General features: G+C 46.1%; 1 protein-coding gene and 1 non-coding gene across 2 annotated transcripts; both read right to left on the bottom strand.

Annotated features, from left to right (window-relative positions):
• Positions 1-1,743: 1,743 nt before the first annotated feature.
• Positions 1,744-24,342, bottom strand: LOC119445022 (uncharacterized). Its single transcript, XM_037709352.2, has 7 exons — positions 24,092-24,342; positions 22,827-22,979; positions 21,943-22,215; positions 17,690-17,799; positions 14,275-14,802; positions 6,966-7,143; positions 1,744-1,866 (listed from the first exon to the last, which is right to left on the bottom strand). The coding sequence occupies exons 1-7, from the start codon at positions 24,212-24,214 to the stop codon at positions 1,744-1,746; spliced, it is 1,488 nt and encodes a 495-aa protein (XP_037565280.1). The 5' UTR covers positions 24,215-24,342.
• Trnal-uag (transfer RNA leucine (anticodon UAG)) lies at positions 2,842-2,923 on the bottom strand. The gene has a single exon. It is a non-coding gene; the product is annotated as a tRNA-Leu (tRNA).
• Positions 24,343-27,261: the final 2,919 nt, after the last annotated feature.

Raw genomic sequence — 27,261 nt, 5'->3', positions numbered from 1 at the left:
GGCTTCCAATTTTAGCATATTTCTGCATGGAAAAACATTCAGTGAATGTATTTGACATATATTTTATACGTCATGAAGCTCGAAATTGGCCTGCGTGTTTTGCGTACATAAATCAAGAATTAAAATATTCATTCGAAATTGTTTACATTGTTTCTTTTACCACTTCTTTTTACATGACTCTTGAATAAAATCATCTTCGGGTTCAGTTATTGACTGAACGGACGGTATTTGAAATTCCGTAAGCGGGCTTTCCCGCACATCTCACATACCCTAACCAATACGGCCGCATTTCCGCTAGTAGAACTGTAAAAGCTGCGACACGCATCTTGACACTTGGACCCACCTATCAATGAAAGATAGCAGGACTAATGTCACCGGCTCGCATGTTGGCATCTTAACTCCGATCCTAGCCCCGAGGTCTGTCATCTTCGTTAGGTCAAACAAGGTGTGTGGAGAAGCACACTTGCAGGTTTTTCGTACCGTCTATTCGACTTCTACAACGGCCCAACCTCAACGAAGAAGTTTCCGATGGAGTTTCGACGTCGGCCGACATCCGCAGGCTTTCAAGCGTTGCTAGCCTCTTCGGGCATCGGCGCTGTGACCTGGCATAGGTTAAGGTCGATAGATAATCTGGGGATCCTAACATGGGCAGACTTCAGCGTCGAGAGTGCGTCGCCCCTAGCATTGCATTGTTCTTGACGACGCCGGCCGGCGCCGATGCCGAAAGTCTGTTGGCAACTAGTTCGTTATGGTTGGGGCTTAACAACAGCATGCTCAGATTACATTATGGCATCTTAATGTTGAACAGTGCTTTCGCAACAGCAGCTTTCAGCGAGGTTTTACCATTGTGTGGTTGAATATTAATCTCTCCCTCACTGACGCGGCCCCTACATAGTATTGTAGCAGGTTTATTTCAGGAATTAGGGACGCCGCATTGAGGGTGATGTGGCCGTAGGTGTTCACAGCCAGTCATTCTGGGGTCGCGCAAGCCTTATGGGATCAAGCAAATTCCTCGCTTAGAAGTGGTGCGTAATAGCGTAGTGTACAGAAAACTTTCCTGTTTGCTCTCCACTTGAAGCTGCTAGCCAATGGTCATAATAGATCTTTGAGGGCTCTCACTCATCACGGTCTCCACTAGGTGGACAAACTAAACCACCTGAATGCCAGTCAGACTGCTGGCAGCACTTACTTTTGCCAGATAATTGGCCATAAACTGTTGCCTCGCCTTAATAAAACAGATTTGGTGACATTCATGAAGGTGGAGATCTCCAGATGACTGGCGTGTGCGTGTAAGACGACTTTGACAGCGTAAGGATTCATCTACTGTGTCAGACTGGATACCAGGCGTGGAACAAGTATGCCGGATAGGTGACTGAGTGGTTGATGAAGACGATGATAAGCGTCTATGAAAAGATGGAATGCGAATGCTATTCGAAGCCGTGTCCACAAATACAACGCGCACTCGGTATTGCCTTTGTATCGATGTATCCTGGACATTTTGTATAAATGAGTTGCTTGTGTACGTTATTACACTGTAACACGTGTTTTCTCTTTGTTACATTCTGGCATAATTTGTTCTGTATTCTTACTTAATTTCCGTACAGACTTATAGTTTTAGTGCGTTATCAGCTTATTTTCTTATTTATACCTGAACGAATCCCAACTAGCCTCAGGCTTGGGATCCGGATGCATTAAAACAATGTCACTGTTATTTTATGAATTGTTTATCGTGAAAAAAGTCAATCAATCAATCAAAGCATAGTTTGGCTTACGAGACGAGCTGCGCGTCGGGTCATCGCGGGAGTAGTTCCAAGGCACGAGCACTTTCCTGGAACTCCGAGAGTCGGCCGTGTCGCCGAAGTTCATCTGCGATCATGACGCCACTTACTGACGTTATTTATCCGCTCGCCCTCTCATCGATTATTTTTATTGTGTTTTGTTTTCTGCGTTTATGTTGCGGACAGTATTGGGTTCCACCACTGTAAGGAATGCGGTGCCCTTGTCTTACTACACACATGCCACCGTCTAATTTCTGACATATCGGGTGGTTGGACATTAGAGAAGACATATGAATAGACGAGAAGAATGAACCGTAATATAATACAGAACTGCCTCAAGTTGAAAAAAAAATATTGCAGTCGACAATTTTTTACTTACGCCTAATACGTGCAAAAAAAAAAAGCTTTCTGGGAAGCATTTACTCCACATTGGCTGCTAAAATAGTTGTTTACGTAACTGCGGCGCGAGACAGCAAAGAATAATAAGCGCTACATAACAATTGGATATGCTACCGGGAGTCGCGTTTGAAATCAATGACAAAGTGAGGTGAGAGTTGACTCTGAAGTTACGCAACAGCAGGAGCGAGGTTAACCGCATTATTCTTCTTTCTGCGGTTTTACGTGCCAAAACCAGTTCTGATTATGAGGCACGCCGTAGTGGAGGGCTCCGGATTAATTTTGACCACCTGGGGTTCTTTGACGTGCACTACAACCCAAGCACACGGGTGTTTTTGCATTTCGCCTCCATCGAAATGCGGCCGCTGTGGCCGGGATTCGATCCCGCGACCGCGTGCTCAGCAGCGCAACGCCTTAGCCGAATAAAACGTTAAAAACGCCGAATAAAACGCTAAAAGAACGTTAAACCATAGCGATTAAATTATTGTTTTGACGGGTATAGCTATGGGGTATATCGGGACAAAATGTTATTCCGCTCGACGATACAAATTTGAGGTTACCAGTCCACATCGCAGAGACCACCTCAAGAAATGATCGGAATGGATGTAGGGATGGGCTACCGTAGACGTCCCATCAGAAAAAAAAATAATAAAAAATAAAAACGGATTGGCAGCGGTGGGATTCGAACCCACGCCTCCGAAGAGACTGGTGCCTAAAACCAGCGCCTTAGACCGCTCGGCCACGCTACCTACAACACGAGAACGTATCTAATAGAGTGCTCACGGTTTACATTATAAATGAATGCTTGTAGGTGAACGAATTTGGGAGAGCTTTATACTCGGCTAGCTCATGCGTCACTGACATAAAAGTTGGGCTGCGGCGACTTGGACAATAAGTTACGCGATCCCGCCAAGATCTAGATGAGTGCATTCATTCAACTACGACATCATGTTGAATTGTGAAAGATGCAGTCTATTATAGGCACACAAGTGCTTCAAATTTCCACTACACGTCGTTACAGCGCCATACTTCCACCAGGAGTCGAACCCGCGGTCTTCAGCTCAATAGGAAAAAAAAAAAGTGCCGAACATTGAACAACTGCGGGGAGATATGGGGGGCATAATAATCGAAACTTTACGGTCATTTGTAAACTTTAGATTCATTATCGCGCATTACTTGAATAATGCCACTTTGCGTATACGCTGTAGATGTACAAGTTATTTCATATCTACCCCTAGACCCAAAGGTACCGGTTGCCGGCATTTTTCTTTTGTTTCACTGCTGGCAAAAAGAGCAAGCAACGGAGCTTTGGTCAGATCTATGCAAACTTTATTTACTTTTCCAAAATTTCCGAGTCAAATCGGATGCGAATGTTCAAGAAAAATTAAGCTTGGAATATGAAAATGAATACCGAGAATTTTCTCATTTATAAACACATACAAATATAAAAGTCTGAATTTCGTTTCTTAAAAACAAAGCTAATATAAATTGTTAGATGTAACGCCGTTCAGAACTGAACATCCAGTCGACTGAAAACTTGCAGATGAGAAACAACTGACTCGTGATCTATCTGGTGCCCATCACAATGACCGTGATAAAACACCGAAGCAGTCCGCCACTAGATGCACCGAGAATGCTGTGGTTATCGAAGGAGGAAAGATGCCAATCTAGACGGTCAAATTGTCTAAATAATATTTTGCGTTGCCTAAGTAGAGACAAGAAATACTTAAGGTAAATGCTTAAGGCAAGCTATTATTATTGAATGACGGGAAATAATTCAGAAGTCAGCTATTCGATGCACTAACTCAGCAACCGATAAATCTGCTTAGCGACAATTTCTCTTCTGCGGAAGAGTCACTCGGAACATTCAGCACTTCTATTTGTCTTTATCTCTGTAGATTTCAATAAGTGTTAACGCTACGAACAGAAACAATTTTTCGACGACCTCCAAAGGGGAACTGTCTATTCGAATACGAATGAAATACCAAGGATTATTTGATGCCTATTTAAAACATAATATTGACGCAGGCACCTACTTTTTGCTTTTACAACAAAAGAATGTGAGTTAAGAATGGATTCCTTAATTCGTCCAGATATTTGCCAAAGCAATCAAAAGTTCCTCGTCAACTAATGTAACTGTTGGCTTCAGTGTATTGACAGACATCCTTTGCGAGAAGGGCTGAAATTCGGTCTTGTTGGTACGACATACTGCGAGTGAAGCGCTATAGACAGCGGCAGACGGATTGTGCAACACATGCTACTCGGATTTGTTGCACCCAGTGCATGTGTCGTACAAGTACGTCGGTCCCTGCTTGTTGCGCTTCATTTGTACTATCATTTGAGGGACTTATCAGTATCTGCGCATTCTCTAATTTCTAACTTTCAGTTTACTGCCTCCGTTTGGCCATCCGTGAAGATTCTCAATAGATTGTCTCTGCACATAACCCACCGAAGACTGAACGTGAGAACGTGACAAAGAGGGTGTAAGCTCCTTAACAGCCCATGTTGTGAAAGACGAGGCCAACCACCGACTGCCAGTCTCTCTAAAGCCGCCGACGTTCGCATTTCAAACTTCTTGAATAACAAGGCCATCTATATCGCGTTTTGAATGCATGCAGTGTCAAATAAAGCGTGCTTTGTATGCTAGAGTTAAACGCGTCGGCGGGAGTTCTCGCTGAGTGTATCATACCCATACCTCGCTATTGTTGTAGTTTTAGCGCAAAATGCCTTTGAAAGTCTTGCTTACTAATGTCATATCGACAACAATTATTTTACTATTTTTCATTAAAGTCTAGCTTTGGAGAAGCTGCACATCAAAAGAATACAAACACAGTCGCTGAGGAATTTTTCGTAGTCCGATCTTTTGGAGGCGTCGATAGTACGGACTACACCCATGTCACAGCGACATTAACTTATAACTACTGTAGAACGGCAGCCGAAATTTCGGCCACTGTTTCGAGAATATTTTTCAAATAAATGTTTACCAGTTCAGTTTTGTGTGACTGAGATCATTCTTGGTGCAAGTACAAAGCAGATGGGCTGCTTACATTGTCTATACAGAGTGCTTTCTACGAACTTTCAATGAACAGTCAACATATTTCTTCGCATTTTATAGCAATAGAAAGCTTCAGCTTGTACGTAAACTTCTTACAGAGTCATTTAAAACCATGAGTGGCAACAGTACAGCTGGTAGCGACAAGACGTAACACTTTGTCCAACAACAACGCGTTTGAAAAAGAAAAAAAAACACCGCCCAAGCACTCCGTACAGGTGGTTAACCAGCGAAGCTGAAACTTGCGGCCCCGGGTTAGCAGTGGGTTAATCCCGACGCTGTCTTGAAGCGTTTCTCAATAATTGGTTACATGCTTGTGTTTCTAGTGGAACGCAAGCGCCAATGGCGGGCGGATGCTGCTAACCACGACGCCGTGCTATCTCGAGATATCGAACGCATGCGACAACGGCGAGCCGAGGAGGCGGCGTTACGGGCAGAGCAGCGTCAACGTGGCAATGGCGGGAACCGGGTCCGCACGCGTCAGCTTCGCTGGTTAACCATCTGCACGGAGTGCTTGGGCGGTGTTTTTTTTTTTTTTTCGTTTCGCCTAGCCATATGCAGCTTTCGCTGTAAAACAATTTGTGTAGCATGAGTGTTCTTGTCGAAGGGAAACCATGAAAGGTCTACACTTTAACGATTATGTCGTTACTAACACGTTACACCAGCATTTTGCTATTAGTAGGTTTGACTGGTCACTGCAGTATTAAGTTTGCACATTCTCTGCTTTAAAATCTGCGTCACAAGATGTCGCAAGCAGCGTTAAATCAAACTGAATTGATTTTTATTTTTTACATAAATACTTATGTTTGATAAATATGTTTGAATCCATAACCAGAGGCTAGCTTTTGATCCAATTGAGTATGTACATCTTGTAATCAGCGGCACACAAAAGGCTAATAAAAGTTGCAAAGATGACATAAAATAAAACAGATACATACTAGGAGTAGCGGGCATCAACCACTGGTGCCAATACGAAAAAAAAAAAAAAACATACCGACATACATCTCTACATACATCATCATCATCAGCCTATATTTATGTCCACTGTAGGACGAAGGTCTCCTCCCTGTGATCTCCAACTATTGCAAGTTCATTCCACAAAAATCTACACGTAACCCATTCACTTTGTTGCAAAAAGTAACGCCCGAGTAATTGAACGAAATTGTGACTGTGCTTTAATTCATATGGGAGTTCGTTCCACACGTTCGATCTCATGAACTTTATCAATCACGGACCAAACCCTTTAAATTATTTTTTTTGGGGGGGGGGGGGGGAGCGAACGTTAGAGCATTCAGAAGCGAAATTTTGAGTGTTACGGGTTGATGTGTGCAGTGACGAGTTAAAAAATGTATTAAAAACATTCTGGGGTTTTACGTGCCAAAACCACGATCTTATTATGAGGCATGCCGTAGCGGAGGTATCCCGAATAATTTTGATCACACGGGGTTCTTTAACGTGCACCGAATGCACGGTACAGGAGGATTTCTTGCATTCGACCCCATTTCAATGCGGCCGCCGCAGCCGGGTTCGAACCCGCGCCCTCGTGCTCAGCATCGCGACACTATAGCCACTGAGCTACCGGGGCCGGTAACCCGCTCTTAATGCCGGACGCCTCTCCTGTGACCCGGTATTCCGCAAACGCTAATATGTGTACGGTTAGGCTAAAACTGTCTATTCTCTGGTTTCGACTGTATGGTTAATCTTTCCAAGTTCTAAGGTTGGCAGGTCTGCGCCATTACCTGCTGGATGGCGGAAAGTCGCTGTCCCCGGCGCCAGTGAGGCGCCAAGTTCTCGGCGGTGACGCTTCCCGACTCGCGCTCCTCGGGACCCACTTCGGCGGGAAACACGACGCTGGAGCCCCGGCCCAGTAAGCTGCCTCCGGGTCGGACTCGGCCCGGACTCACCAGGGAGGACCTCCTTGGAAGCAGAGACGTGAAACGCCGTCACGCGATGAGTAAGCGAAAAGTAAAGGATCCAGAAGGCTACAGAGAAAACCAATGCCTGTTCACCAGAAAGATAGCTTCGCAGATGGAGAAAAAGTTGAAGGTGCTACCTCGCTCCAGAACTAGAACCAGGACTTAAATTCTACCCATGCAAGGGGTTTTCATACTAAGCAAATTCGTTGCTTTTAATCAATTAAACAGTCATATTTTGCCAAATAGAGTACACAAAGAGGCATATAAAGGTAGGACGCCAGGACTACAAGGCTGTCATTGAAGTGTCCTTGTGTGGGGCAGTATCGAAGATACATGTATCTTAGATAATATCTTGTGATGCTCTTTGGTATATTGTATTTGTATCATGATGCATTTGGCGAGACGAGTATCGGTATCTATTTTTCTATACATTATGCGAATTATTGTGTATCTTAAGATAGACGCTAAACTCATATCGAGATCCATGAGCACAGCCAGAGTCACTGAGGAAACCAATATACAGAAGTTACAATTGATTACGAGAGACTATGAAGCTAACTATATTTTTCAAATAACCATATATCTAACTTTTACAGCGAAAGTTGTATATGGCTAGGCGAAAGGAAAAAAAACACCGCATATCCACGGGGTGAATGATGATGAGTGGGCGAAGCTCCGGAGGGAATCATCGGTAAACCATGAATCTTCCGTGTAATTCGCCCAGTCTCGCCGCACTAAATCGAACGATTGACTTCCACCAATGACACGCGCCATATGTGACGTCATTCCTATTTTATAACAGCGCCCTTCATTATAATTGCACCATCTCCCGCTTAAGGGGACGCTAGCACAAACGCGTTAGAAACGTGCAGTACTCTAAGGGGAAGAGGCCACAGCGTCTTACGCAGCCGTTTACACATGCCGGAACGTGCACTGCGTTTGCCGACGCCATCAGCGTTTATGAATACGGGGGTAAGGCGGAGAGGCCACAGCGTCTTGCACCAGCTTCTTGCACGGGCCGTAACGCGCTAGCACAAACGCGTTAGAAACGCGCAGTCTTTCGTTAATGTTGGGTATTTATTGCCATCGTGGTGCGTGTGTCCATGTCCGCTTCGTGGCGTAGTGGGCTAACGCCGCGCGCTCGGAAGCGAGGGGTCCCTGGTTCGATTCCGCGCTACGGGCACAACTTCGGAATTTTTTTTCTCATTTTTCTCAGACTGGTTACACACTACTACTACGACGACGACGACGGGGACGAACGGGTGCCGCTATAAGGAGCTTCGCCCCTAAAAAAAAACACCGCCCAGGCACTCCGTACAGATGGTTAACCAGCGCAGCTGAAACGTGCGGCCCCGGTGTTTAGCAGTTGGTTAATCCCGACACTGTATTGAAGCGTTTCTCAATTATTGGTTGCATGTTTGTGTTTCTAGTGGAACGCAAGCGCCAATGGCGGACGGATGCTGCTAACCACGACGCCGAGCTAACTCGAGATATCGAACGCATGCGACAACGGTGAGCCGAGGAGGCGGCGTTGAGGTCAGAGCAGCGTCAACGTGGCAATGGCGGGTACGCGTTCGCCGGGGCCAACGCCCGCTTTCAGCGGGAGTTTCTCGAGTGGCACTTTGACTTCGGCTGCGACAAAACATCCACGTTGAAATCGCGAAGTGGAACGCAAGGGCCAATGGCGGGCGGATGCTGCTAACCACGACGCCGAGCTAATTCAAGATATCGAACGCATGCAACAGCGGCGAGCTGAGGAGCCGGCATTGCGGGTAGAGCGGGTACGACGCAGAGAACGACGTCACTAACGGTGCTGCCAATGGCGCGCGCGCTTGGGTGCGACGTAGCTGAACGACGTAAGTGATGGCGCAGCCAATGGAGACGTTTAGAGAAACACGGGACGAATGGTTTTTCGTTTCGCCTAGCCATATACAGCTTTCGCTGTAAAGCCACAGAAGGATGGAGGGAATGTAAACGATGATGAATGAATAAGTGAGATGTAGGCCACTTCTGCAATGTCAAATCCTTGCTCTAACTTGCGTATGTAATCGGTTGCGTCAGTTCTCGACAAACGTTTTTGCCGGGGACAACGCGAGTTTTTCAAGATAGTGGAAACCTAGGCTTGTTGGTTCATGATCTTCGCTATACCATCTGCGCTACACAATCCGACGATTTGTTCCTTCATCTGCTTTTTAAGCATGAAATGCTTTTAGATCCGCTTCTCAGCGACCTTCAAATGACCTTGAGCCAAAAGCCAGAGCGGTTAGCCCGGCACTCAAACGATAACATCCGGGCATCAAAAAGAGATCATCCGGGAAACCAGTCAAAACTGAAGAAAATGTGTTCTCTCGCCCCAACCCTTTCTGTACACGACCGCATTACATATACTATTACTGCCCAAAAAAGTTACAAAAATATTGTTTCGAATTTGTTCCTAATCTTTGTTCATAATATTACACAAGGTGTAACTTCTAGTACGCTGAAGTTTTATTTGTCATTTCCAATAGGGATGTTCAAAAGGCAGATACAGGGCACTATGCATACACATAATTGTCGTCTTTTGCCGCTCAGGCAGGGTTTTTTGTGCTCTTTTCAACGCCCGCAGTCCGTGAGTTGGCCGCGCATTTTCAGCTGACCACTTCGACACAACAAGAAGCAAAAAGTAGTGACAGCAGGGAGCCTGCTCAAGTGACATACGCTGAGCGCGCTGTGTTGGAAGAAGAAAAGCGGTTGAAGGCGGCGGCACAACAGGCAGAAAGAACACGCCATATGGTAGCCATTTCATGCTTACATCTACTCTCGATTACGGGAGAGCCAGCAATTTTATCATCTTCATCGCCGATGTCATTGCCAGAGATACCGCAATAACCCGGAAACCACTGAAACATCGTGTTGTGTTCTTTCGTGATCACGTATTGGTGCGTTTCTCGTATCGCCGGCACGAGTTGTTCACAGGACCCACAACGAATAGCTGCAGAAAGACGCGGTGAGGCTGCCTTTGAGTCGCAGAATATTGCCCACAGATTAGCCTGTTATTGATTGATATAATCAACAGCACCTCGGAGGGCAATAAGCTCCGATCCTGTCGATGTTGTCAAGTGGGAAATGTTGCACCTGTCGCTGGTCGTGATAAGATAACCACTGCGCCGGTGAAGCCTGTTCCCGGAATCAGATACCCTTATATGGATGGGTTCGAGCAGCATTGCTCAGCGTTTTCAAGTATCATGACTTCCTTCTTATTCATTGCATCATTTGCTGTTCAGAATAGTTCCATAGCTGGTTTACTCTTCATCACCCCCTCTCTACTATAACTTTCCCCCACCACGTTTTTTCTCTTTCTACTCTGCCGCTGTTAGGACACCAGTAAACGTTTTATTTACTGGCTAGTTCAGTGTCGCTTGCAAATGCCCCATTATCTGCTGTTACATGAACTACCGCTTCTTCGTTTGCCCGGTACAAAGTCAAATCAAAATATGTATTTTACAATACTATCATTACCGGCGCGTATAATGCAGCACGTCCAACCTTAACCTAGTCCTTAAATTACGCGCACATTGAACATCGGTGCAAGCTCACTAAGCCGTTGTCAGGATGATAATGAAGAATTCGGCATCTCATTTGAAACGGGCAGGTGGCATATCTGCTTAAGTTCTTTCTTTTGATTTTCTGGTGCTTCTACGCTTTTAAGTACCTTGATACCTACGCTACATTTTCTCTTGTCTCGAAACATTAAATTCATAGCATGATGTATTCTTTACAAGCTTCGATACGTCCGTAGAACTCATGCAATCTATCCAGCGCGTTCAGTGCAGTTTGCCAGCCCCTAAGTTCACGTAAAACGTCACGCCTGCAGATAAGAGATGTTCTACATCCACCGCCAAAGTCATGAGTGGCGCTGGCTAACACTCCCAGGGTCATATATTGTGGACATACACAAATAGCCTAAAAAATTCGGGTAGTTGCCTAAGCATGCGTAAGCATTTTGCCACTTGATCATCTCCACGCAGCCGTTAGTAGTTAGTATGCGTGTGTTAATAGCTAGTATGCCTATGTTTACAAGTTCATACACCGATAAAACTACTATCCTTACTTCGTATAGCCGTCCACTAGCTTGCTATCGCAATCGATGCTTCGCCTTTCGGGCGAAACTGCGACTTTTTTTTTCATCCGCTTTCATTTCAATTAATTTATAACTTCCTTAATTCAATTATACGTACATGTAATTACCCCTATGCTGTCCTTGGTGCCTTTCTTCTGTTGGCTTCTTAGTAAGTATGTGTATAGTGACAGCATATTCTTACAAGACTCTTGTGACTATTCTGTAGAAATGTTGCTACCGTCAAGCCGGTTTACTAATAGATGCATAGCATTTCTTGGTGGGCCAAGTTTGGAGGAAATGTAGTGTGCCGACCCCAAATCTAATCAATTTCATTTAAATGCGTAAGCTTTTCTATATGCTTACTCAACGAGACATCCCGTCCGTCATGCAAGACGAATCGCAATAAAGAAATTAATGTATAAAGCAAAACAAATTTGAAAGGAAAAACGTTGTTGGTGGTGAGTTTCCAATCTACGACCCCACGCTCAGAAGCCGAGTGTCTTACCCACTGGGCTAAACAACCACGCTTGCGGAAGGTTAATATATCTGAACCATAGTAATTTGTTGTACTGGCTGTACAAAACAAATGTCAAAGAAAACAGTTTCCGTGAGGGCTTTGCTCACAGACGAGAGTGGCGATGTGGGCTTGTTGGTCTGTCATCATGGAATGGTAATTTTGGAAGCGCATAAAAACATGGACACGAGAAGAAACGAAGACGAAGACAAGCGCTTGTCTTCGTCTTCGTTTCTTCTCGTGTCCATGTTTTTATGCGCTTCCAAAATTACCATTTGCTCACAGATTTGGTGATGGTGGAGCAAAAGCTATCTCTAGGGCCACATGTAGAGCCGACTTGGAGCATTGTATATATTAGGAAAATTCCGATTTTGCGAAAATTTAAAGCCAAACACGCCACATGCGCGATGCGTTTCAGTGGTCGCGGGATGCGCCTGCCGTTGGGCGTTCCTTCACCGACCGAAATGCTACCGATCTCAGAGGGCTCATGCGTTTCACATCACGCAGCACACACAGATAAGCAGTGAATGAGTTGGTATAAGAACGATAAGGAGCGATGAGGGATTATATGGGTCTCGTCACAGTTTATAATGGTTCGACGGGGATGGATAAGGCGCTGAAGAGCGATAATGGCTGATAATGGTCGGAACAATTCTGATAAGGTTAATAAGCACCAATAAGGGTTTGTAAGGTTTGGATCAAGTCCGATAACATTGATAAGGACCGATAAAAATTATAAATGTCGGATCATGTCCGATAAGGACAGATAAAGGCGTATACTGGTCGGATCAAGTTTCATAACATTGATAATGATATCGGACTGCGTGGAGATGAGCAAGTGGCACAACGCTTACCCACACTTACACAACTCCCAGCGGAGCTTGTGCGTGAATTATCTTTTTTTTTCTCTTTTTTTTTCATATAGTCCCCGTAACATCAATGACCACCGTGGCATCCATGGCTATACCATGTGGTGAGTTAGAGCGACGACGGCATTTGCACTCCCGTGATTAAATGTTCAAACCTTCTAAAAACAGAAGAGCGGTGAATTGCCGATGAAAAAGAATACCGACAGAAAAAAGAAACAGAAAAACTGACTTTCCTCTCTATCTGTTTTTTCCGTCGGGATTTTTTCATTCGCAATTCAGCTCAGCGTCTTTCCTGTCTGCATCTGTGTTTAGAGCGAAAACTCTACTGCCCCATGAGTCGCAAGGTCATTCATCGCGTCGCAATGACCTTGAGCGGCCGGAGCGCGAGCCGCCGGAGGGCAAGTGTAGCAGGTGCGACGTCACACACCTGCCACACTTGCGACGCCTCTGCCACACGACAGAGGCGTCGCAGCTGCGCTCAGTCGGAGCCTCGCCGCTGCGGTACCACGTGACTATAGGCGAGGGTTTAACGGCTGCTTCGCCGGCGCTTGGTCGCCAGGGATGGCGCGCCAGCTGGGCCGTCTGCGCGTGCGCTTCAGCGCAAGCGACAGGCTGAATCCAATCATCCAGTAGATATAGCTAGACGGCAGGCTGCGAAATCTTATTTAGAACGTTATAGAGAAGCTTACCAAGCGCGGAAGCATGCATTAATGAAACACTGTGTGCATAGTCTTTGCAAAACCAAGCCAAACAGACCTTTCGCTCATGATAAGTAGGTTTACAAGAGTTAAACTTAAGCCAATTTTTTTCCGCAGTGTTCTTTTCATCGGCAATTAAATGCTGTTTTACCTTCAGATATCGCACCAATTAGATCAATGTTTGCCGTTTCCCCGTTAAAATGTGTTCGACCTGCGCCGATCACGAAGGCTCTACAACGTTGCACAGTTTCTACGTAACGTTAGCTGCTACGAGGAAAGTACTGGGGAATCTGGGCCGATCCCGAAGACGAGGGGGGGGGGGGGGGTGAAGCCTAGTATCAAATACGAGCTGTCACAAGGAAACAACATGACATACTGGCACGTGAGGCACGTGCCAAACTTCTCAAAGAGCTAGTTGGCCTAAGTACGAGAGGAGCATGCGTGCAATCGTGGTCTATTGATTAGAGGACTGGGCTGCCGTGCTCGAAGGCACAGGTTCGATTCCACCGTCGGTTATGCACTGCTTTTTTATTACAGAGGTCCCAAAATGTTGCGAGACTGGAATCAACCTACCTGCCTACCTACTTACCACAAAGTGCATGGAATGAGGCTTAAGGATGCTTCGCAATAAAATGACGTTCGTGTGGCGGTTACGGGGCTGTCATATAGACAAGCGTACTTCCTTATCTTCTTCCAGTGAGCGTTTATCACCGGCTAAAAACTGTTAGTTGTCGCTCGGAGCGAGACATGGCTTTATGTACCGGAAATCTTTCGAATGTTGTCGCCGATTTGATCACTACAACTTGACGATATATACATCTGCAGGAACGCCTCTCGGAGCCGCCCAATAAACAGGAGAACATTTGCAACCCTTTTTGTTATCGCTCGAAGTAATCTATTAGAGTGCCCTTGATCGGTACCGGCGAATCACTCCGAGGTCAAGAATACCAACCTGGCAGAGGGACGGCTCGGGTCCCAGGGATCGGGCAAGATTTTCCTGCGCTGCAGCTCACCCGTACTGGACCGCTCCGTCCTCCGGAACGCTGGGTCCGACAGACGCTCGGTGACGACGGGCGACTGCACGGAGAGCGGCCCCGAGTTTCGTATCTTCCCGCGAGATGGCGACGACGGCGGTGAGTGCAGAGCGCCAGGGCTGCCTTTGCGAAACAAGCCGCCGATCGGCGGCTGTTGCTGCACGAAAGGAGGTGGCGTCGTCGACGTGGAAGGCGAGGACCCCGACCTGGTGGACTCCGGAGGCATCGACAGAGTCAACAACGTCGGCGGTTCATCGCTGCTTTTCGGCGGAGTCTGGTTGGGTGACTGATCAGGCGAGCTGCTCTGGCCCTTCAGCGCAGCCCACGCAGCGCCGCACGTAAATCTGCCGCAGATGTCCGCCATGACGGACGCCATCTTGCGCAGAGTGACGCGCTCGCTTCGACTGCGTGTGGGCGCGGTGGAGGCGGACTTCGTGGGACTATCCCTGCAAGTGAGAACCGTAGTGTGCGGCTGTGTAGGCAGAATACGGGCGACATCGTTCTTTTTATATCGTTGGTTTCACTTCGTTACAGCTAGGCGTGTACGAAATGGGAATACTCGAAAGGTTTTGTTAACCAATGGAATATTGTCCTATTTGGTTCGACCGGTCCTCGAATCGAATAGTCACTATTCACAAACGTGAATATATTTCGTATGGTTTTCGAGTACTTCAAACGTTTTGAAGCCAGGAAAATGAAGGAATAGGCATGTAAAAAACTGTCAGCCCTTCCACTGGGGTGGAGACGGAAGACCAGCGAAGCTGTAGTGTGGTGGGAATTATGTATTTCCAATTATGACTATTAAGATGTGATGGTGTAATTGGTTATTTTAACTATTAAAGAATCAGTAATATATATATATATATATATATGATCCGGTGGTTTTCATTTATTTAGTGACCACAGGGACCATGGCCTTATGGTCGCTACGGTACACCACCATAGGGTATACGGCAAAGGTTGGTACGTTCTTCATAAACACGTCACCACGCCACGCGCGTTCGGTGTGAACGCGGGCAAAACGCCGTCGCCGTCGACAACAGTTCTGCGCGTTGTTTGTGTGACCGCACACAACCGCTGTCAAAATGCTGGCGTGAGCAAGCGCGCCGGCAGCAGCGAGCGAAGGTTCATGCGGTCTATCGCTTCAACGTAAACCGAGCGGCGAAAGCACAGCGCATACAAAGGTAAGAGCCGTGTTGCAAATCGCTTTCAAGATACGGCGCGCGCGACCGCCCGGCTCCGCGCAAAGTACAAGTTGCTCGCAGAGCAGAAGCCGCAACCCCTCCCTCCCGCGCTGCCTTCCCGCTGTCCTCCTCTCGCGTGGGAGGAGTCGCCAGTACCCCTTGCGCCTGGTCGCAAGATACGCATTTTGTCCCGCAGCTAAACGTCGCCTCCCCTCCCTCCCTCCCTCCCTCCCTTCCTCCCTCCCTCCTGTCCCCCCACGACCTTTCGCGCGACGGAAGAAGTGGCGTTTGCTCTCGGCCGTGCGTTCGCTCCCCGTGAAAGCATGCGTCCCTTGCGCGCTTTCACTCACACATACCGCATACGGCCAATTTTTTTCTACATCCGGACGCTACCATCGAAGACTGAGCCTTTAACAGCTTCGCTGTACAAAAAAAAAAGAAAAGAAATAAGCAAGCGCCTCAATCCAGTCACGCCATAGCCAAAATGGTACACTGTGGTTAGACGCATCACGTTGTTCATACGGGTTAACTGAAAAACCGTTACGCTTATCAGGCCCTTCAGGATGGCCTGTGCTTCTCACGAATCAGTCCACGAAAGGACTCACTGATAGGTGTAGTCCGCTGAGAAAGCTAATATCTACTCCTGCAGGGGCTCGGTAGCAGTACAAGGTATAGATAGAAAAGTTTTGAGGAATAAAAAAAATATTAAGGAAATGTATACAAAAATGCTAGAATTAAAAACGTGATAGCATACCTGATTAAATCAAGCAGGCTAGATGACAATTTGTCACCACCCCGTTTCAAATGGGATGCCAATAAATAATCATATTCATGGGCTGCGTACGGCACGGCTGAGCGTGGCTGCGTGGGCTCTATCTTGAAAGCTATGTGCGGTGGGTACAGAATCTAGGCGCGGCAAGGATTGATGATTTCGTGTGCGCTGTGTTCTCGGCGCTTAGTACGCGTTGAAACGAGATACAGCAGAAAGGGCAATTCGGCCCGCTGCTGCTGCCGCTCTTCCTCGCGCCAGCGTTTTGACAGTGAGTGCCCGCGGTCATCGATGGAGATGTGTTCACGTCTGCCTGTGCGCGCGTGGCAACATGTTTGTTAATTTGTGTAGTCATTTACAAGTTTATACGGCCGAGAATTTACCTCGCATAGCTATCTAACAATTTGCTGTCGCAATCGTTGCTTCTCCTTTCGAGTGACAATGCGGCATTTTTAGCAACTGTTAAGTGGAAAGTGGGCACCCATCTCAAGATAGCGCAAGCTACGAATTGAACTTGATTATTATCTTCAGAAAGTATAGCAGTTAAAGAAATTTTCTTTCTAGCGTGCCTCTCGGGGTCAGAGGCTTTATTAACCCAGCCTTGCGAACTTCCGTAGAACTGGTTTAATTTGGCAGTGATGGTCTGAGTAGAGACTTGAGTAGAAGTTGCAGAATATGCATAAACTCCCAGTGAGATCGCTTATGTCCACCGCTTCGCTAAATGAGAACGGTTAGTTGCTCACCCATAGATTATTTAGCTGTCCCGTGTCCTAAAGAGGATATCGACATAGCTTCCTGAACGACCAGGGCCGCGATCCGTCATTTAATTCTGACAAGTTGCAAGCATCAGATAAGTCTTACGGATTTTAAAGCGAAGCTTTGTTTGCCATCCCTTCCCGGACTTTCCTGACCGTGACTGCTGGCTGGGTGAGTGCTGCTGCTATCCTGCCGAATAGATCATACTTAAAAAATCAATTAAGTTTCTCATGCTGGAATCGAACCTCGTCCACCCAGTACAGTAGCCCAATGATCGACCATTAGGCCACTATCGCAGATGGAAGCTAGCTCATCATGATGATCGGCGCGTGCTGATCATGTTGATTTCTATACTACGTCACATACCCACAACGGAGTATGGGTCAAGAAGCGGGCGGTGGCATTTAAAATAAGAAAGAAGGAATGAAGGAATACAAGTCAATACGAGAGTTATCACATTGCGTAGCATGGATGAGCGAGAGACACATGCCTGCGCGCAGTTTATAGCATTTCATTACCCGCCTAACGAAAGCTTCGCGTCACATAGATTCCAAGATGTGCATTGGATCTGGATAATTTTTTTTCTTTAATTTTAAAATACGAGTGCTTCATATGGGAACGTACCGATCACTCTGCGGTGGTGAGGATTGGATCTTTCGTTGCAGGATGCTGTCCATCTCTTGCACAAGGCGTTCGTAGTGGACCGGTGACAGAGTGGCCCGGCGATTTTGGAGCTGCGATTGGAGCACAGAATTCATGAGCACTTTATCTAGTTAGAAAACGCTCGGTTGGCTACCTAATTTAGCACTGAGCCTGGAACCGATGGCACCGAAAATAAATAACTATATCTGCAAGGTTGTCTCATTGTGTCTTGTCACTTCCAAATTTCAAGTTCGCACTAAGAGCCTTAAACTATCCTAACATTCTTAAGTTTGCTAAGTATTTGCGTGAGTGGTTTGCTATTATCATTAAATAGTATTGCATTTGTTATGGCGTCAAGTAGTTAATAGAAGCCGCGTGCTATCATTTCAGGTAGCTTAAGAGTTCGCAATGGCAGTAGGAGAGCTTTTACAGAGCATTGTTTCATTCTCGTTTGGACGCACACATTTAAATTACCGCAGTGCATGCAAGCCCGAAGTAACTTCTCCATATGCGACGCATGCATGATTGAACGGGCCCTGAACCACCCCGAAGGCTTCGTGAAATAACATTGTCCGTAGCTAGCATACACTGCTGTGAACATCTCAGTCAAGCTTTGCTGTCGTACGCAGTGCGTGGAGCGCACACGCGGAGCGCGAAATCACCTTTCTCTCAAACGCTCTCTTTTGAACAGAAGCCACGTTCCTCACTTTTCTGTACCCTTTATTTCGCAATAAAGCGGATTCCCGTACGTGGCTGCTATTGGTAGCTGCGGTCGGCTACGTAGCGTAGATACCGTGGTCCGTCGCGGTATGCCGCCACGAGTCCGCTGGCTAAGTGCACTGCGGCTAAGGACAGCTGCGTTTGACTTACGTTTAGCAGCGTCGTAGACACCAAATTCGGAAGCCGTGGCGTCTACGTTAACATCCAAAACGAAATTTGAACTGCGCGCCACGGTGACATTTAGAAGGAGGATCGTTGTGGCCACGTACCGCTCCACCGTAGCATACGCAGTGCAAGGCACTGAAGAAGGAACGGGAGGGCACAGCGACCAATAACTTTGCCTAATAACTATTCTCCGAAACGCATTGAAATACTTTTTGCGGCAAAGCATTTCTGAAATAGGCTGTTTTCACTTCAAATATCTTCCTCCACTTCGTTAAAAAGTGGCTCAGAGCCCATTTAAGATTATTATACAGAGTTCTACACCTAAAGCGACCTGCTCTATTGCGCTTAACAAGGTACTTTTGAACACGAATTATGAACTTCCGGCTCACGAACTAGGGCGTTAAAGGCCATATGTTGTTAACAAAAAGAGTTTGGCCTGAGCACGTCAAGTCCTCACGGAGCTCGGCGGTCTCTTGCATCGCAACAAAAGGGCACAAGACAGGTCGGATTTACTATCACGCTTTTGCGTTCGTGTTTCACCTGAAGTTTATGATCGTGCATTTCGTACATTGATAAGAAAAATCATGCTCCGCAAAAATTTATTTCGTCTGTAAAACGTTCTGTAAAAAGTTAATGAACGTTTCTCTTTGTGTTAAGTGTATAGATTGTACAGATAGTCATTGTGCATCTGTAGACTTTCTGCAAACAATCAGCTAAGAAGTGCACATGATCAACACTAAACCGAAGGAAATATATTCCCTAACTACTTTTGTCTACAGCAAGTTTGTGTACATCATATAGCCAAAAGGAAAAATTTATGAGGAGGCAGGGCAGCGTAAGGTCATATAGACGATCTAGAGATTATCCTAACATTATTGTAGTGCTTGTTTTTATTTCGAACATCTTTCTCTGTGGCATATAGGGGTACAGAGTTGCCAACCTCTGAAGATAATTTTCCCCTAACGCGGATAGAAAAATTCCCTAGATTTCCCAAGATTCAGGCAGAATGCGGTTATTGAGTATGTTCTCTGTAAGATAAACTGCGTATGTGTCATGCAATTACACTGAAGATTTTAGTTTGAAGACTTATTTATGTATTCGTTGAAAGAATTTATTGATCACTGTGCTTAAGCAGAAATGTCACAGTGCAAGTTACAATGCTTACAACAGCATTTATTCGCACACAGCCTCAACAATGTCAAACGTAGGAGCAAGGTTGTTCCTATCGAGGCGTTTTGGATACCATCAGACACGCGCTAATAATAATGATAATAATAATTATGAAGTTTTAGTATTTTGCAAGTATAATTGCAGAAAATGAAGAGAGCAGAAGGGGATGTGCTATCGTGAGGGATATGAGCGAGAACGCGTGGCAAATAGCCGCGAAACCGAGTTAGAGTGATAGGCGGATGGCGCTGTCGAAAACACAGGGAAAAGGGGGGGGGCTAATCGACATCTGGACAGTCTTGCCCCGATGTCGATTACGGTCGCAGCACACACTGCAAAACCGATGAAATGGAAAGAGCGCCCGCTCATCAAGGACAAATTCATCGTGTGCACACGTTCGTCCCGCGCGCACGCAGGTGTGCCGGAGTGCAGCATATATATATCCTCATTCTAGTAGACCGTCCGCCTGGTGCAAGTGCGTTACTGAACTCATTCAACTTCTCAAAGTGCGGCACAAAATTTGTAAACGACCACTTACACATGACCTGCATACATGATATAGTATCGGATTGTAATTTGAACATACGAGAAAACATAATTGTGTTACGCGGAAACTCAAAATTACGCTAGCTCTGGAGACGAAATGTTTTCTTTGTCGACACGACGGTGTACACGCACGGACGCAGAAAATTTGCCGGCGTAGGTACATCTACTGTAGATGTGCTGCGTTCTACTACTAGGCAGGAGTAAGGGAACGCACATAAGCCAAAAGTAGAGAAGCTGCATGTGCGCAACGACGTGACCGTGCAGCTTCTCTCCTGCGGACAAGAAAGCACAAGGAGCACGTGTGTTCTGTACAAGAAAGCAGATATAAATTGCTGTCATTTACTGGCCTCAACGGCTACACTCATTCGCATCGGGCAACTTGTACTTTTCAATACATTTTTAAAGGATGACTTCGGTTCTGCGCTCATCATACCGACATTTCCTTTGGCTAGGTACGCAGAGGTACGAACGGCAACAGTTCAGTAAGAGTGATCTGTTAACTGCCTCAGGGCATCCACACCTTGTCATTTACTTGACAATATGCGTTCACTGAGCTGCTGTGCGATTATGATTAAGTTATAATTAGCATTCCAATGCGGAGGTAATTTCCGGGGACTAAAATGAAAACATGCCGACACCTCTGTAGTTCCATCGCGGCAGCGGTTTCTTTCCTCCATTTGTAAGCGGAAAATTTCCCTAATTTTGACCAATTTCCTCTTTTTACCTAAAGACAACTAAAAAATCCTAGATCTAGGGAAATTTCCCTGGGGTTGGTAACACTGTAGGGGTACCTAAATGAAAGCGGGGCGGACCTCCTCAGGTAAGAATTGAAGTGGTGACTTTAAAAATTTGCAGTTTCACCTGAAGGGCGAAGCACTGGCAGTGACAGCAAGGCTTAGCGTTGTGCTTGTACTGCTTGGAGTGTCCTAACTATACGTAGGTGCGACTATACGTGCACCAACATTTCTGGCATCCTGAAATGCTTTGACACACCGTGTAGGGCCACTGCGCTGCCCCTAAAAAGCGGCGTCAGAGAAATTACGTCACTTTGACATGTGAGCCACGATATTGCTTCTAACTTTTTCATAGTCCGAGAAAACTTAAGCTAAAGAGCAAGCGCTGTGAATGAAATGATTCGTGAGTTTTGTTTGCGTGCTACAATTGTCAACATTTCTGGGGAATAATTCCGTCAAGAACAGTGTACTCGTCCTACCAGCTGTGGCGGTTGAATAGGGCATCTACCTTGTATTTATGGCATAGATAAACATGTAGTATAGATACACATAAATATATATGTAGCATCACGGCAACAGCGACAGTTCGCCTGGAGTGTTCATATAATTGATATCGCAATAAAAACTTCCTGTCAATGAGCCAACGCATGTAACTGTTAGTCTGGTCAGGTCATTGGCATTCTCCTTAAAGCGCAAAGGCTCAATGGTCAGAGAGTGCTGGACATTGTTATTTGGTGTAGGAAGCGATTAAAAAGTTGTCTGATACATAATTACTGATAATCTCAGAAATTGGTCATTGTGTTAAAAATTAAGTTAATTAAAGCCGTGGCGTAGCTCCTCTAATTTCACATTTATGACGGTCGTACGGTTCTTCAAAGTGCTTGCGATAGGCTGAATACGCGCCTTTGCCTGGCTCGACGATCGGAACTGCTGCGAGACGAACTTGCACCTCAGGTGGAGCACGGCCTTCTCGAGCACCGAGCTGAGCACCAGGGCCACCAGGAAGTCGGGGAGGACCAGGGCGCCCAGGAAGGAGGCCGTCATGAAGACGACCACCAGGGGGCGCAAGCGGGCCCCAGATACGCCCAGGAGCCACAGTGCCGTGCGCAGAGACAAGGTCGTCGAGTCGGCGGCCATGAACAGCGAGAAGCACGCGATGAGCAGCACCGACTCAACCTGCGCGCGCCGAGGCCCCCACGGATATAGCACGTGGTGGAGAGCTGCCGTTCATGTTGGAGCGCGACAGTGCGTACCGCGTACAATAACAGAACTGTGCTGGTAAATGACCAAGACATTTTGTTAACTTTCCAGCGAAAGTGCGTGCAACAAGTGTTGATTGCTGCCGGTGTGACGAAATTGCATCAAAATGTGTAAACAAAGTCTGCTGACTCTCTATATAATGCCTACAGTCGAAGCCCTGGCTTCTCTGTCTAAATAAGGTATGTGGACAACTTTGTTACCTGTATATCTGTAAAGTTGCATGAGATATATTTGATTTATGAAGGTTACAAATATACTAAGTGTAGAGACGACGGATTTGCGATGTAGAAATTTGAGGGAAGTGCATTATTGTTTTAATTATTTAGCTGAATAAGCTTAACCCCCCCCCCCCCCCCCCTGTATGTGGCCCAGCCACTTCACTACAACAACTTCACAAACAAGTTGACCGATAACAAAGCAGTTTCAATGGGTGTATTATCCCTCACATATACACAAGGTGAGACGACACCACGGTCGCAGTCGATCGAGTAAACGCAGGGTGCCATTACACTGCGCGTGGAACTCACCCCGAATGCTTGGGTGGCGTTGTCGTCCTGCGTGCGAACGCCAATCAGCGAAAACAGCAGCAGCGAGAGCAGACATGTCGCCACCGGAAGCGGAAGTAGCCGCAGCAGCCACATGCTGAGCACCACCAGCAGGCAGTACGCGCTCCCAGATTTCTGCACAGTCAGGTCACGGATTACGTTAGAGGCTACTATGGGGCCAATCGCTGGGCGCAGTGTGTCACACTGAGAGTGATAATTTAACTATCGCACAGGATTGCACGCTTTTTAAACTGCACAAGTAGCGTGGCTTCCGAGATCTGTGGGACCACGGTAATACGAACACAACACTTTGGCGCATGCGTTGCTGTACATCATTGGCAATGGCTGGCTCCAACCATGTCCAACTATCCGACAGCACAAACACTGTGCCTTTCCTTTGGCTGTGCGCATACCTGGCCCTTTGACCATGTCCTAAAGGCGACGCGAAAAGCAAAATGAAATGGTTTAATCTCTTACCTTGAGCAAAGCACCTTCAAGTCGAAATGCCTAGCATTTATTACAAAACTCGGTACTCTTGTGAGTATATATGACTTGTTTTTATTTTTGGGAATCTTTTGATCGTGCTTTGAAATTTTCAGGACTCGCGAGCCAGTTTCTTTTGCATGGAGCACTGAAAGTGGCAGCAAGTGCTCAATGCGCTGAAGCAATTACTGACTCTACTGCGAATTAATTGCACAGCCCGAACTGAATTGCGAATCGGGTGTACAGAAAAATATGGTAATATACGTGAAATCTACGTGAATGAACGCTAGTCGCGTAGTTCTCAGGGGCCGTGGCAACGTTGTGCTAAGTAAACAAAACGCACGAGTACTTCTGTTCACAAAGATAATAAAAGTGTTTGGTGAAGCCTACATTTCATGGATCAAAAAAGATGAATACAAAAAAGAAAACGGGTCCCTCCTATTCTCACCGACGCTAAGCAACATACGATAGTGGTAAAAGTAATTCAGAGTTGCGCACTATGACATGCGTTGCAACCAAATCGTGTTTTTAGAACCTAAAACCATACAATAATTTTCCTTTTCTTCTCTTCTGCCCGTTCTCCGACTGCATCCATTACCCACGTACCGCCCCGTTCCGTTGTTAGCCGTTAGGCCTCACCTCCGGCCGCATCTGCGACACTACACTTTCCAATCACAGATTTCCCCGTTTCGCAATCTGGTTCTGGCTACATTGTAATCTTGTTGAAAAAAAAAGCAACAAAGACTGTGACTTTTCCCACTCACCGTGTCGTGCAGCAGCAGGATCGGGCTGAAGCAGATGGGCGGAGCCGCGCATCGCAGAATGTGCACCAGCAGCATCCAGGCCTTCTCACCGCGCCGATTGCTTTCCGAAATGCGCACCGGCATCGGGCTGTTCTGGTGGCCAGCTCACAGTGAGTCAGCACGGAAAGGATTGAGGACAGCTTGCAGGCCGATACGCGACGGCACTCGACGCAGTGCAGCGCGTGGGAGGACGTTCTTCTTCTGGTCCTTCTCGTGCTTTGTGTTGTTGATGATGATCATGAAAGGTTAGGAAGATGGCACAGTCTCCCTCGTGGCGGATAGTTGAAGTAACCAACAGCAGTAGATAAACAAAAGATAAATAAAGATACAAAGCAATCAGATCAGAACTGAGGAAGAAAATACGTGCAAAAGAGAAGTCAACCCTTAACAGAAAGAAATAACAACCACTGCAACGCTAACAACAATGATGATGTTGATGATGGTGCCGAATAATGAATGTGATGATGCATGGGGAGAGCAAAGAAAAACATTTACAAATATAAAATGGCATGGCAAGGGAAAAGTCACGTGCATATAGCAAGAAGCACGGCCCTTTTCAGATATAAAGTAATCTTGTACGGGCATATTATGAACTGACTTCTTTCCGAATAGTAATCTTTCGGATATGGCGTCCGAACTGTGAGGCATCGACGATAGCATGAACGCGAACATAATGCGGAAGAGCGAAGTTTCGCCTAGCAGCATAAGCACAGAACCAACCTCCAGAGAGGAAACCTCACTCCGTGGCTTTCACTTCGCAGTAGCATTGCAAAATAATATTACTATCAAATAAGAAGCGCATCGTCATCAATTCAGGCTCCAAGGCATAAACGGACATCTTCTTTGGTACATGAGTATGCGTAGCATGCATACTCATTTAGGTATATCAAAGCTTTATAGTAGAAGGTGTGTGACCCCACCCCCCTAAGACTAAATGTAAACATTTGTCCATTATATCATAAAGAATTACTTGACCGGGATGTTGTGACACACGGTCTGTGTTTTTTTTTCTTAAAGCGCACGGACATCACCCCGATTTCATATTTACCTTATTTACTCTTTGCAAACTTCAACTGAACGAGGACGTAGACTGAACCAAATGCCACGTCGCATCGACAAGAAATTTTACCTGATGATTTTGCTGCCCCATAATTCATTAAGTTCAGATTGTTGTGTGCTGAACTGATATGTCTAAATTTAAGTTCACTGCGACGGTACGGTCGGTTCTTCTGAACATATTAAAAAGACATTTCTTTTATACGCCGCGTGGCTAGCCAGTAAAAGGCAGTTCGGGATCGTATGGCCGCACCATAATTTCAAGTTCTATCTCAGAGGCCCTACATGAGTGACTGACATCGCAGTCGTTTCTAACGATATAATACATGGTTCGAAAAGATGTAATGACTCTTTTGAAGCTCAGTCATTACAGTGGTAAAGGAATCCATTTGCTGAAAATTCTCACATCGATTAGCTTTTGTTCATCGAACAAGGTGTACCATGAAAAAGGAGCAATGGCCCACGTGGTCGAAACGCCAAGAAGACAGATGACAGGACGTTATATGTTTCTTGTAGACGTAAGAAACAACCTCTCGAAATGGCTTTCTTGAACCAAGAGAAACCATAGTGAGCAAGAGTTTCCTCAACTACTTGGAAACACCGCCGATGAGCTTAAATAAGAATCATTTCAGATAAATCAATGAAACGAAATAAATCCAGCATACGCTGCGACCTAGATGAATCGATATCGTTCGATTCGAGCAGACGGCTTGGGCCTAAGGGTCCACGTCAACTCAGAGTCGCTGTAAGAACTTGCCATAACTACCCGCTCCGACGATGAATCAACTACACGTACTCGTTGGTACCGTCTGTTTCCTGTCCTTCTTCTATCAGTTCTACTCCCTGCTGATCGTCTATCTCGAGTACAACTTTAGCGTCACCATGGACGAGCGACAGCGAAGTGACCACATTATCTTTCCCGGAGTCACTGTGTGCGTCGACGGCTGGTGAGTATCGCAAAGTGATGTGACGGCCATTATCTGTGCACAGTTGAACCAGGGCGTAAAATTCACAAAGTGCTCTTACACGAGAATTGGTTGTAAAAACAAATTTCTGCCAATCCTAATGCGGGGCATATTATTAGCCAAAGTGGCCGGCCAGTTGAAAGACAGCACTTGGGAGCAAAAAGCTTTGTGAATTCGGCCCCTGATGTTTAGTATGGGCAGCCGCGCAAACATTCAAATCAAGCGCATTTAGGACGATAGTCAGTTATGACAGGGGACCAGTAAGCATAAATACACTTTGACTGGTGAAGACACCATGATGCCTCGATGACTGGCTTTATCACGAGATTGCAGCAGCCGGACAGCAAAGAAAAGAAGCAGGATTTGCTAAATTGTTGCAAAGGCTGTGGTGTATTCGACCGGTCGCTCCACTCCTTTGGCTCAGGGCAGTAGCAGGCAGGGCCGCTCTTACCGCGTGACAGGCCGCTCGAGGCACTTTGCATGTATTCGCGGCTCTCTTTCGCGCTCGGCGTTGGCGTCGGTGCCGGCGTCCACGGCCACGAAAGTCATCCCGAACCTCACCGACCACGCAGGCCCTCCGCAAGGCGCAGAGGCGTTAGCCAACTAATTGAATTTATGAATGTAAAATGCGTAAGATAAATTGTAAAGTACGACTTAACCAGAACCTACATACATGATAGCGTCGGATTGCAATTTAAGTACATGAGAAAACACAATTCTGTTACGTGGTAACTCAAACACAAACACCTTTTCCAGCATTCGTTCTACCATTCAATCCTTGCATAAACACATATAGACTACATCTGTGCTCACAACAATTTTTTTCATGTTGATGAGTGTGAATGCCTGTATGGGTATTAATCTTGCGGGTACGGAAGGAGGCACAAAATTGGAACCATCGTTACGGCTCGCGTTTTTTTTTTTTTTTTTTTTTATGAACAGAGGTGTCCTTCAGAGGCGTCCGTGCTTGTGTACGTGCGTGTGTATATGCATGTGTTTCTTTAGCTGTTTTCCTAACAGTGCTATATTATTCAGTGCTGGAAGAAAACAACGATGGACATCACCGCTTGTTTAGTAAAATAACTTGGAATCCTTCTATACTATGTAGTA

The sequence above is a fragment of the Dermacentor silvarum genome, chromosome 3 (assembly GCF_013339745.2).
Source record: "Dermacentor silvarum isolate Dsil-2018 chromosome 3, BIME_Dsil_1.4, whole genome shotgun sequence".
NCBI classification, from domain to species: Eukaryota; Metazoa; Arthropoda; class Arachnida; order Ixodida; family Ixodidae; genus Dermacentor; species Dermacentor silvarum.
The sequence above is the reverse complement of the archived record's forward strand: the minus strand, read 5'-3'. Positions and strand labels throughout refer to the sequence as shown.

Excerpts from the sequence above, each read along its gene's own strand:
- LOC119445022 (XM_037709352.2), bottom strand. The coding sequence starts at position 24,214 with ATGCCGGTGCGCATTTCGGAAAGCAATCGGCGCGGTGAGAAGGCCTGG. Across the intron at positions 22,216-22,826 it reads ACGCCACCCAAGCATTCGGG|GTTGAGTCGGTGCTGCTCAT; the intron begins GTGAGTTCCACG and ends CGGCGCGCGCAG. Across the intron at positions 1,867-6,965 it reads GACTTTCCGCCATCCAGCAG|ATGAACTTCGGCGACACGGC; the intron begins GTAATGGCGCAG and ends TCATGATCGCAG.